This window comes from Calliopsis andreniformis, chromosome 8, assembly GCF_051401765.1.
Source record: "Calliopsis andreniformis isolate RMS-2024a chromosome 8, iyCalAndr_principal, whole genome shotgun sequence".
In the NCBI taxonomy this organism is placed as follows: Eukaryota; Metazoa; Arthropoda; class Insecta; order Hymenoptera; family Andrenidae; genus Calliopsis; species Calliopsis andreniformis.
The window spans coordinates 1472697-1484697 of NC_135069.1; the positions used below are offsets into that span (position 1 = coordinate 1472697).

General features: G+C 36.2%; 3 protein-coding genes across 4 annotated transcripts; all 3 read left to right on the plus strand.

Annotated features, from left to right (window-relative positions):
- The first annotated feature begins 1 nt into the window (after window position 1).
- On the plus strand, window positions 2-5460 carry LOC143182248 (pyruvate kinase). 2 transcript variants are annotated; one of them, XM_076383143.1, is made up of 8 exons: window positions 2-124; window positions 2126-2161; window positions 2894-3238; window positions 3326-3512; window positions 3594-4115; window positions 4187-4525; window positions 4640-4796; window positions 5158-5460. In XM_076383143.1, the coding sequence occupies exons 2-8, from the start codon at window positions 2135-2137 to the stop codon at window positions 5168-5170; spliced, it is 1590 nt and encodes a 529-aa protein (XP_076239258.1). In that variant the 5' UTR covers window positions 2-124; window positions 2126-2134; the 3' UTR covers window positions 5171-5460. The 2 variants fall into 2 exon arrangements, with proteins under 2 accessions (XP_076239258.1, XP_076239256.1); XM_076383141.1 differs by lacking the exon at window positions 2-124 and having other exon boundaries at window positions 2120-2161.
- A 399-nt stretch (window positions 5461-5859) lies between these two features.
- LOC143182041 (pyruvate kinase) lies at window positions 5860-8311 on the plus strand. The gene is given in 8 exon segments (XM_076382783.1): window positions 5860-6134; window positions 6168-6528; window positions 6530-6709; window positions 6791-7009; window positions 7070-7245; window positions 7319-7549; window positions 7657-7879; window positions 7971-8311. Coding segments are annotated over 8 exon segments (1812 nt in total). The 5' UTR covers window positions 5860-5927; the 3' UTR covers window positions 8186-8311.
- A 771-nt stretch (window positions 8312-9082) lies between these two features.
- On the plus strand, window positions 9083-11914 carry LOC143182253 (short neuropeptide F). The gene is made up of 4 exons (XM_076383148.1): window positions 9083-9600; window positions 10679-10780; window positions 11208-11389; window positions 11546-11914. The coding sequence occupies exons 2-4, from the start codon at window positions 10693-10695 to the stop codon at window positions 11603-11605; spliced, it is 330 nt and encodes a 109-aa protein (XP_076239263.1). The 5' UTR covers window positions 9083-9600; window positions 10679-10692; the 3' UTR covers window positions 11606-11914.
- Window positions 11915-12001: the final 87 nt, after the last annotated feature.

Sequence of the window (12001 nt, forward strand, 5' to 3'; positions counted from 1 at the left end):
GTCCTTAAAACTTCAGTTTCTTACTGGCTGTTCACTTGGTAACCTGCCTTTTGACCGGACTTCTGAGCACATTGCTGATTTTCGTTTTATTCAATTTGTGCCTGGTTTTAATCGTTTCTAAAAGGTAATGACAAATACAGAATACGTGGCTCTATTCATAAGATTGCGTAGTTTCGGCTATTCGACGGCTATTCGAGGGCTATTTTAAGAATTGCAACCACGGAAAGCGGTTCAGCGAATACGTTGTCAGTATTCGTCGCATTTTCTGCATTTTCGACATCTACGCTCTCTTTCTTTCGATATACTAGTAATTCTGAACAAATTCTATCGTTTACAACGTTTGAGTGCAAAATCCTTAACATATTCATAGATATGTATACTAAACACATATAGCTTGTGTATTGAAGAAAAATCTGACCTTGAGCACTCGAAGTGCCGTTAAAAATTGGGTGTTAACCTTCATTCTATTTCAAATTTTCCTTATTTTTTATTCGTTTTTTTTTCGGCATTGGTACGTATATAATTCTCTTTTAAAGTTTCAAATGAAACATGCATTTTTTCATAAAGATTTCAACTATTTCAGTGCTTTGCAATTGATGTATATTCATATTTTTTTATTAATACATTAATATCACTGTTTATTGTCCGATATGCCTATATATTTTCATTGGGATAACTAAGGGGTTATAGAGATAAAATTCAAGTCATCTCAATGAGTGTTTCATTTACTACTGTTACTGTTGCATTTATAAGATGAATGAATGTAATATTAATCCCCTTATTTGATCAGATAATAGTGTATCACGTGTTATATGCAATCAGAAAGATAAAAAAAATGTTCATGCAGATATATATTATCTCTTTATACTGCTGATTTGTGAATATCCTGTTCACACTTGATAACCTAATGAAGATTATCATTAAAGATTTTAGAGTATCGTTTACTAAACAATAATGCACATAGCACTTTTGATTTATCGCATTAAAGGAAACTTGACATCAATTTGATAGTACACATGATTGCATAATAATTGTTATCAAATAATTCAATTATATATCGGATTTGGTGCTTGACCAAGGAAAAGTACTTAACTTAATGATGTTAAAGTGACGATATTATATCATTAAATATTCATAAATACGGTACGACTTTAAACATGCGGCTTTCACGTGATGATTTCGTCGCCTCTTGTGAATAATGTCGTTATTGCGAGGTGATATTGATTTGCTTATTTGGCATAATTTAATTATGCCCTTTTTATGATATTTTATATTATGTATTATATAATAAATAAAACGATGAAAAATCGTGTTCGCTATAAACCGAACTTCAAAATCGTTAAAACAATTCGAAACATTTTCCCACTCTTGCATTCACGATTATTATTGGATCATTAGTTCGCGGGAAATCGATTTAAATTAAATTCTTAGTTAAACATATTCTTCAAACTTACAAAATTTCACTATAAATCATTGTACTATTTTTGTTTTATATTTGGTATTATCTTACTACCCTAATAGAATAATATTCAGATATATTCAGACAATGGTGGTAATCAGTGCAAACGAATGATTCACGTCTATTTCGAAAACTGTCATTTTTGTCACAACCCTAGGTTACCTTTTTCTAGTTTTTGTAATTAATTATGCATCGATATTGATTGATTTGAATTAAAGAGAAATAAACTTAACTGCATTTATCAATGACCAATAACTTAATAACTAATGCGTATTTAGATTGATCTCACACTAATCCGCCGTATACTAACAGTTTCTTGACCAGTCAAATAAATTTTAGAAACAACTAAAATGATTCCCTTGCACGTAATATCGATTCGATTATTGCGCAATATTATTATATCCGCTTATCCATGAAACGGTTCGAAATAGAATGCAACCTCTCATATTTCGGCATATCAATCGTGTGCATTGGCACTGCCGTCGTCTGATACCTTCATCGAACGTACTCTTCGGTTCCCCTCTCTACTTCCGGTACTCGCGACACTTCCGTTCTTTGATTGATAAGACGCGTGCACCCTGTGCACCGTCACATGCAGACAGACGTAGCCATGGCTTCGCCGATACCGTATTGCCACTAATTCCTGTCTCCTGTTTATTTATGCAGCACGCCAAAATGGTCTGGATTACCGTCGATGATAAGGTATTACAGCCAAAACCAGTGGGTCAGTGAGCAGTTTGTTTTGCAGTGATCTTATGTTTCACTTTTGCGTCTCACTGCATTTTCAAATTTTAGACTGAGTTATTGCTGCTGTGCATAGTCACTGCGCATTTAGAGTAGAGATAGCTCCAAATCACTCAATCATATTGCTTCTGTGTGGCTTTTTCTAATTAGCAGGCGAAGTTTCGAGTTGAATAATAGTTAGTTTTTCGCATGGTTTGTGTTTGCTGTATCAGATGTTTTATTTCCAGTTTTAATTATTGTTGGGAATAATAGTAGTAATAATTTTGTTTTTTAATTCTTTTTCGGTAAGTTTTCTTAATCAGTTTTGTGCTGCAAATCTGAAGTATACGATTGTCCTTGTATTCTTACCTAACTCTGTGTTTTACCGAATGAAATATACGACAATGGGCATCGATGTTACGTTATTTTTAGCGAGGTGTATGCACTTATATCTAATGTTGCTTTGAAGGACACGATCAAGAGAATTATTAAACACACACACTTCAGCTAAAATTTTTATTCTTTTGATAAAAATCACGTACAAACAAATCAAATATTTAAAAAAATGTATAAGCAGAAAAGTAGAATTTTTTTATGTTTGCATATGCACTTGCAGTTCGCAACTGGCATGTTTAGTAAATAACATATGTTGAATGTAGCACATAGAAGTCTATATAAGGAACTGAAACTAATCATTGTATGTGTTTATAGATGGCTGGAAAGCCAAATACCCAAGCTTTGTACGCTCAAAGCCACTTAGACCACATGTGCGCCCTGGATATCGAGAATCGGGCATCATTCGTCCGTCTCTCAGGGATCATTTGTACCATTGGACCCGCTTCAAGGGCTGTGGAGACCCTCGAGAAAATGGTCGAAACGGGCATGAACATCGCAAGATTGAACTTCTCTCATGGATCCCACGAATATCACGCTGAAACGATTCACAATGTGAGAGAAGCACAGAAGAATCTCTCTGCTCGCACTGGCATTAATGTTCCTGTCGCTATTGCCTTAGACACTAAGGGTCCCGAGATCCGTACTGGATTGCTGGAAGGTGTACGTAATTCCTTACCTTTAATTAAAAGTATTTGATCATGGGTAGAGGTACATAAGCATTCACACTAATTTTTATTATTTAATTAGGGTGGCTCTGCTGAAGTCGAATTAACTAAGGGCCAGACCTTCAAGCTGACTACTGACAAAGCATACATGGAGAAGGGTAATGCCAACGTAGTCTACGTGGACTATGAGAACATTTCCAAAGTGTTGAAAGTTGGAAACCGTGTCTATGTCGACGATGGTTTGATGTCCCTTATTGTCACCGCAGTTGGTGTGTATTGCAGCTCCTTTTTCATTTTTTAGCAGCTTCTTAAGCAGAAGAAATCTTCTATTGATATGTCTCTTTTTTCAGGTAACGATTCGATTACCACCACTGTTGAAAATGGTGGTATGTTAGGCTCCCGTAAAGGTGTCAATCTCCCAGGTGTACCAGTAGACTTGCCAGCTGTCTCTGAGAAAGACAAATCAGACTTGAAGTTCGGCGTTGAACAAGAAGTCGACATGATCTTCGCCTCCTTCATTCGAGACGCCGCAGCTCTGACAGAGATTCGATCGATCCTCGGCGAGAAGGGAAAGAACATTAAAATAATATCGAAGATTGAAAACCAGCAGGGAATGACGAACCTCGACGAGATCATCGAAGCCTCCGACGGTATCATGGTGGCCCGTGGTGATCTTGGTATCGAGATTCCGCCTGAGAAAGTATTCCTGGCGCAAAAGTGCATGATCAGCAGATGTAACAAGGTTGGAAAGCCTGTAATCTGCGCTACTCAGATGTTGGAGTCCATGGTGAAGAAACCACGCGCGACCAGAGCTGAATCGTCGGACGTAGCCAATGCTATTCTCGATGGAGCAGATTGTGTCATGTTGTCAGGTACTGATATTGTGAATCAAAGTGTGTTAAGTATATTAACTTCCATACTAACATAATTATAAAACTTTCAGGTGAAACCGCCAAAGGAGACTACCCTCTGGAGTGCGTGCGCACGATGGCCAACATCTGTAAAGAAGCAGAAGCTGCTATTTGGCAGACACAGATCTTCCACGAACTCTCCAATAAAGCAGTGCCTCCAATTGACGCTACACACGCTGTCGCGATTGCTGCAGTAGAAGCCTCAGTGAAATGTTTAGCAAGTGCCATTATCGTTATCACGACATCTGGACGCTCTGCGCATCTGATTGCAAAGTACAGACCACGCTGTCCAATTATTGCTGTGACCAGGTTCCACCAGGTTGCAAGACAGGCGCACTTACACCGTGGTATCTTACCACTTTTCTATGAAGGTAATAGAATGGGGATATTATTTTATTTTTGGATACTCAAGAGATTCTGGATGATAATTCAATAATTACGAAATCAGGGACTATGGCACTCGTAAGTTTATTTATTGTTTACAGAGGCACCATTGGCTGACTGGGTGAAGGATGTCGATGTACGCGTTCAGTGCGGATTGAACTTCGGCAAAGGTCGCGGTTTCATTAAAACCGGAGACTCTGTGGTTGTTGTCACTGGATGGAAACAGGGCTCTGGATTTACGAATACGCTTCGCATCGTGTATGTAGACATTGAAGTTCCTCCAGACGATGATGCATGTACCATACGCAGTGAATCAGATTCATATGAAGACATTTTGTAACCCCTGCATGTTTCATTTTGCATGTTGTAATATTATTTGTTAGCTTGTATTTTATATGCTCTGTAGTAATATGCCCCAGTCTATCATGTGTCGTAACATGTATCACATATACATTTAAGTTCTATCTTACATCATTTAATGTTAATTTTTGTTTGTTACTGTACTTTGTATTGCACGCTGTTAAAAAAAACGTTGAGTATAGCTGCGTGTTCGTTGTATCACTGTAGAAAAATAATTGTCAAGGGGAGGAATTATTTTTTTTATTAATTATGTTTTTAGCAACGTCGATTAAATATACACTGGCAGGAGGAGGAAGGAGAAAGAGGATTCAGTGACTGTAGATGCTAAAAGAGTTCAGCATGTATGTACTTTATATATATGATGAACTTAGTAATTCATCGAAGAGTTAACAAACCGAAGATGCCAGTAGCTGCAGTATTAATGTTCTTGTCCTTAAAGGAGTATCTACACAAATACAGCACACGAGAATGTATGTCCTATACGTACATATGTATATCACGGTATACATATGTGAACATATAAGTAACTTTATTGAATAATAAAATAAAATAATTATTTGGACTAGTAAATTATTAAAACTAGGGCTATCAACATGAAGAAAAAAATCCTCGATCCTTTATTTTTTACAACAGGAATCGGTAAAACATTATTTTATTCTAACATGTTCCGCACATTTTTTTTTGCTTATTATATACTCTATGACAACATTTCCTGCAGTAGAATAATGCAATATTCAAATTTTTTTTACAGTAACAACATGCAACATTAACCACCCATTAACCTATACACCTCCATAGCAAAATGGACACATAATTACAGTTATTATTACTAAAACTTCGCCTCTTTTGACTTTCGAAAACCCCAAAATTAACTCAAGTATCTTATATTCAAATCATGATATGTTCCAATCAAATTACATCAACAACCAAGCGGAAAAAAATAAACCAGACACCATGGGTATTTCTATAAAAATCATGTTTAGTTCAACGTAAATTAGAACATTTTTTACTATACTTTTCACTACTTAGATGATACACCTCGAAGATAGTAATTTAGTCGATGATCAAGTACGGGCAGCATATCAAAATACGCGTCTCGAACATGACACAAGGCTTGATATAAATTCCAGCTGTAAGTTAGCAAGACTCACTAGAATCATGATCACACTGGGTAAGTCTAGAATTATGCCCCTTTTTGCAAGTGTTATTAGCTACTATACATTCTCAGTTACCTTATAAAAAGAATTAAGAAATGGGGATGTAGACTGAATCAGACAGGATTGGCAGATTACTGCAACAGCGACGCGTCTGTTTTCTCATTGTTTTGATGTAGGTAACTGGAATTCTCATCCCGACGCTATCGTTAACATGATGATGGCTGGTGCAAACATAGTTCGCTTGAACATGTCTCATCAGGAAGAGAAATGGCACGCAATCACTGTGCAGTCCATCAGACAGGCTGGAAATAGAATGTATGAATTTACTAGCGAGGTTTACCCTTTAGGGGTTGCTATGAATCTTCAGGGTCCTGAAATAAGAACAGGCGTATTTCGCGGTGATGAAAAGAGCATGGTACGATCATCATTTAGCTTTCTATCAATCACTCATTTACGCTTTAAGTGATCGTTCATAGGGCTATGCTGAATTAAAAGAAGGCAACGCAGTGAAATTAGTAACTAATGATCTTGCAAAGCGCGGAGGATGCGCCAGTTGTTTCTGGGTTTCCTATCCCGAGTTGCCAAGAGTCTGTCGACCTGGTGATAGGATTCTCCTCGATCGAGGCGCTGCTCTTTTACGAGTAGCATGTGTTCGTTAGTTATATTCATTTATCCTTCAAATCTATATCGCTAAATAAAAAAATTAATGAATTTTAAATTTTCTTTTTAACTCAGGCGAAAAGTCAGTAGTTTGTAGGGTAGTGAAAGGCGGCATAATAAGGGATGAAAAACTGGTGTATTTATTAGACAGCGTAATTGCATTACCCCAAATTTCGGAAAAAGACGATGAACATATCGAACTATCTTCGCGTTTAGAATGCGATTTTATCATAGTGAACCATGCGCGTAACGAGAGAATGATCTATACAATTAAGAGTCGCTACAAGGACATGGGTATGTTCGAATAAAGTGTTTTTTAAGGTATTAACATTTTTTAATCAATCATATGCGAAGGTGCTACCAGAATTTGCGTGATCGCGAAGATCTCCACGCAGCAAGGCTTAGAAAATTTCGATGAAATTTTGAAAGCAGCTGATGCTATTCTTCTCGATCGAGCTAGCGTCGAGATTGCTGTAGGAACCGAGAAATTGTTTCTTGTAGAGAAGGTTGTGATTGCAAAGTGTATAAAAGTAAGCTTTTCTTAAATTATAAAATTATTAATGGTCTATTCTCAGAATATCAAAATTTCTTAATTTAATTTAGATAGGAAAACCAATCATATTGGGTTTCCACGTATGTAAAAACGATGAAGTAAAAATTGACATGAATTTAATCGCGAATGCAGTCTTAAGAGGAGTCGATACGATTTTCCTTGCAACAGGCGAATTAAACGCGAAAGAAACTACTGAACTATTAAAAGAGGTCGACACGGTGTGCAGAGAGGCTGAAAGTGCTCGATGGCAAAAGGAAATTTTTGATGAGCTCAGTTACAAGGTACCTAGGACATTCTTACTCTGTTAGTTCAGAAATTCTAGCTAAATTGAACCATTAAATTGATACAACAAAAGCTTCTTTCATTTGTTGCAATGTTCATGCAATAGGTAAGGGTTCCTTTGGATCCTTTGCACTCGATTAGCATTGGCGCAGTCGAGACATCCTTAAAAGCTAATGCAGCCGCAATTATCGTTACGACAACGACCGGACAGAGCGCTGTTTTATTATCAATGTATCGTCCTCGATGCCCAATCGTAGCAGTCACGCGGCACGGAATAGTTGCAAGGTGGTTACTGCTTTACCATGGTCTCCATCCAGTTCATTATAGAAGTAAATTTAAATTTCTTCCTATTTTTGTATTTTTCCTTTATGAATTTGTAGTTTATAGTAATCCATGAAACTTTTTTAACTATAAATGTAGAAGAACCCTTGTCTGAATGGAATAAAGACATGGAATCACGAATACAAAGTGGTATCGATTCTCTTCGAAGGAAAAGATATATCGAAGTCGGCGACGCAATTGTCGTAGTTAGTGGATGGCGACAAGAGGCAGGTTTTACAAACTGCATACGCGTTATTTATGCATCGGCTGGAGACACGGAGGATCATGTACCAGATTTCGAACCTTGCTGGTGAGATATTCTTATATCTGTTTCTCCATGACGATGCGCAAACCCTTGAAACAGATGTGGAATATCAAACTCAAACATTGCCATGGATTAATCAAGATCTTTATCAAAAAATCGCGCTGCATCTAATTCCTCTCTAATTAATTCCTCATAATTTTTCAATTGGTCGTACTTCTCTGTAACCACACACGTGGAGAATACCTCTTATCAGTTGGCGATTACGCATTTTATATTGCACGTATGTGCATACTACGAACTTTTCATGGAACGATAAAGCGAAGAGTTGCGATTCCTGTTCGTATTGTAACGAAACACATTAAACCTGTTATCGCACAGGACAAGCATCTTTTGTGCGCTGTTACAGATAGGAAGCTAACTGCGACAAAGTGAAGAGAATTTTAGCCACTGTACGGGAAGTTCACTTTTTTCTTTGACGTCAATATCTGTTGTTATTATACACCCCCAATCAACGTGGACACCGATCAAATATGTGTTTATTCAGACATCAAACGTCAGGATTCTCGAGTGGCCATTAACTTTAATGTCGAAATGTAATTTTATACGCTCTCGTGTTTCCTTCACATGATGCTCCAGCTATCGATCTTTTTTCACAGTCATACGTCTTCGTTCATAAAAAACTTATGTGACTGCAATTAATCATCCGTATGCACACCATTTGTGCGGATATCTACATAGTCTAGAACCATAATTGAACCAACTATGAGAGAATTTATAGTCACAAATACTATATCACTTCTACCAATACAGAGAGCGTCAGAAAAGAGCAGAGAAGTCAAGAAGATACAAAAAACATGAAGAGGTAATACGGAATAATCAGAGATAATACTCTCGGAGAGATTGAGGAAAATCCAAGGGATCAAGGAAGATCCACGGGGAGGGATAACTCTCAGAGAGAAACGAGAGGGTCAAACGAATTAGAAAAAGAGGAAAAGAACTGTAAGATAGAATGAACCACCTCCAGTTGACTTGGATCAAAGCTTCAAATATGTCGTCAAATATTTTATTCGTCTTGTCAAGAATTAATGAAGCTGTATTTGTAAACAAATTGCAGGAAGTAAGTGAAATATTATGGTGCAAGGTTTTTTAGGCAGAAAGAACTTACATAAAAAACGAAGAAAGGGTGTAGGAAAGGGTAGAGAAGGGAGAGAATATTTGTGCTAGGGGAGGTCGCGTGGTTGCCTTTGAACGGTCTACCTGTGTATCTGTGTCGGTCATCCCCTCTTTCCAAAAGCCGACACATCCACCGTATATATACGAAGACACCCTCGACACCGTCTCATTTCGCATCGTTACCGTCGTATGGTCGTATCGCGCGATACGCTCGATTTCCAGATCGCACCCTTCCAAGGAGTCAAGTTGTTGGTCCACCAGCAGTGTCTTGGCCTTTTTTGCTTCTGCCCGGTGAGTGTCTTTAATCTTATTGTGATTATTATTGTGATTATTTATTTATTGTTACTGATTAATTTTTTTGCTTTTTTTTGGAAATTACAAGTGTGTTTTTTTATACTTATTCATATTTATTTTTCTTAGGTATCTCATATCAATTTTATATCTTTAAATAGTTGGTTTTACTCTATTTTAACGAAATTATGTATGTTCTCTTCATTCTTTTTTTTATTAAAACAACTATACAATCACCTAAGATTGTACATTATTTTTCGCATTTGGAATAACAATTTATCGTTACAGAGGAATATGTAATCTAGTCTAATTTTATATTCAGCTTGATTGGTGTGATCCACCTCGCGATCGTCCTCCTTGAAATCACTCTAATCCCGAGAAAGTATAAGAAAACGCAGTCAGATCATTAAGAAGATTCAGTCGTTCCGTGAATACGTTTCAGTGCAGACCAGTTTGCTTCATTAGATTACGATTCAAGCAACTACCAAGCTCGAAATTACTCACAAAATTTGTTCTCGCGATTTCTTCGCAATTTATGCAATGATTATTTTAGATTATGTCTATTCAAAGTAAGTCCCTTTTCTTTTTCGTGAAACACTTGCATAAAACCAGGAATAATCAACCTTTATCGATCGAATCCTTTACAAATATTGTTACGTCTTCGATTATTGTTCCATAACTGGAAACTGTGATTGTTTTGAACTTCTTCAGCCATGCGATTACAAACTATTTATAAATTCCTTTATTGAGATTCTGAGGGCGTGATTATATTTGTTAAAGCACGTTGTTTAGCAACGTGCAAGCTTCTGTGTAGTGTTGTTTATCATCACTCATTTTGCATAAGGAAGAAAAATACAGAATATTTTTTTATAAGTATGATTGTTACTCAGTCAAGCGATACTTCCTTGTAATCACGTCATTCGTTTGTCTAAAAATATTATAGTTAAATTGATACTCCGAATGTCTCTTCATAAATTCATGAATGAAAAATATTTAAAAATAAACAAATGCAAAATTTATTCATTCAGAAATTTAAATTCATCAAAATTCTTTAGAATTAACACTGTTTAATTTTCAGGGACTTCTAATAAGATGTCGGCTAAATCTTATATAAAATTCATATTGCTCCTTACTGTCATCGTCGTCGTTGCGGGCACTGAAAACTATTTAGACTACGGGGGTATGTTAAACTAAGCTTGAACATTGATTACGTAAATTATTTTCCGAAAACATTAAAGGAAAAATTAAAATTAAATTATTTGATAAAGGAAACAGAGTAGAGTTAAAGTTTATTCATTTTAATTTCCATCTTATAGAATTTTATGAGCTAGTATATCCAACATTCTTCACTTTTGCTGACCACTGAGGTGTTCATTAAAAAATCTATCTCTTCAGTATCACACAGTCTCTCCTCTGTTTTCTAAAGGACACTTTTGAAAATATCTACTCGATTTATATAAATGCATTGACTACTGCACCACTCTATTTCAAACTTTCTTCGACCCTTTTGTGAAAAATTATATACTCAAAATACTTGCAATTGTTTAATTGTATCAAGAATTAATTGAATTTTGAAATTTTCGACTGTGAGGATACAATGCCCACAGATGAAGTTCCGGAGAAATCTCCAGCACAGAACATCCGTGAGCTATACAGACTCCTGTTGGAACGCAGTGCCCTAGATAATCGCGGATTTGGCGAGGTTCCCCTGGAACATTTAATGATCCGCAAATCTCAGCGATCACCCTCGTTGCGCCTACGCTTTGGTCGCTCTGATCCTCGTCTGTCTGTAAGGAATAACTATCTCATTGATTTCTCTAGCCTGATCAACGTGTTCTTCATTCCTAAATCCTATAATCTTATTACCATTAATCACTATTGTAATGATACTGGAGTACTGTCAGGGAAAGATAGCCATAACTGATTAATTTCTTCCATTTTTCAGGTGGGAGGATTATCAAGATCCATGAATGGTGCCCCGTTTATGCGATTCGATGAGAATTAAACGAAACTGGATGATACCGAAGCTCCAAATTCTTTCTGAAGTGTGTGTAGATAATATGAAACAGGCAACAATTAATTTGGTTGATAAATAGGACATAAATTAATATCAGAAAATATTTAAAAGTACAAAATTAGAAGTATGGTAGTTTTATTAGATAATCTAATTTATTCTACTTTCAGTTGTCAGTACTTCCATTCATTCGAGTGTACTATTACGAGATATTAAGTTCATTTTAATTACTAACAAATGACGCAAACAGGAAGCAGATGTATTAAGTATTGTAATTTTTACCAACAATAAAAGATGTATGCAATTCGACGAAAATTTGAACTACATAATAGATATAGATAAAAAAGGATAGGCAGTATTATATGGTAAAGAAAACAAACTTTATTT

Excerpts from the sequence above, each read along its gene's own strand:
- LOC143182248 (XM_076383141.1), top strand. The coding sequence starts at position 2,120 with ATGCAGCACGCCAAAATGGTCTGGATTACCGTCGATGATAAG. Across the intron at positions 3,239-3,325 it reads GTACTGGATTGCTGGAAGGT|GGTGGCTCTGCTGAAGTCGA; the intron begins GTACGTAATTCC and ends TTATTTAATTAG. Across the intron at positions 4,526-4,639 it reads CTTACCACTTTTCTATGAAG|AGGCACCATTGGCTGACTGG; the intron begins GTAATAGAATGG and ends TATTGTTTACAG.
- LOC143182253 (XM_076383148.1), top strand. The coding sequence starts at position 10,693 with ATGTCGGCTAAATCTTATATAAAATTCATATTGCTCCTTACTGTCATC. Across the intron at positions 10,781-11,207 it reads AAACTATTTAGACTACGGGG|ATGAAGTTCCGGAGAAATCT; the intron begins GTATGTTAAACT and ends CAATGCCCACAG. Across the intron at positions 11,390-11,545 it reads GCTCTGATCCTCGTCTGTCT|GTGGGAGGATTATCAAGATC; the intron begins GTAAGGAATAAC and ends TCCATTTTTCAG.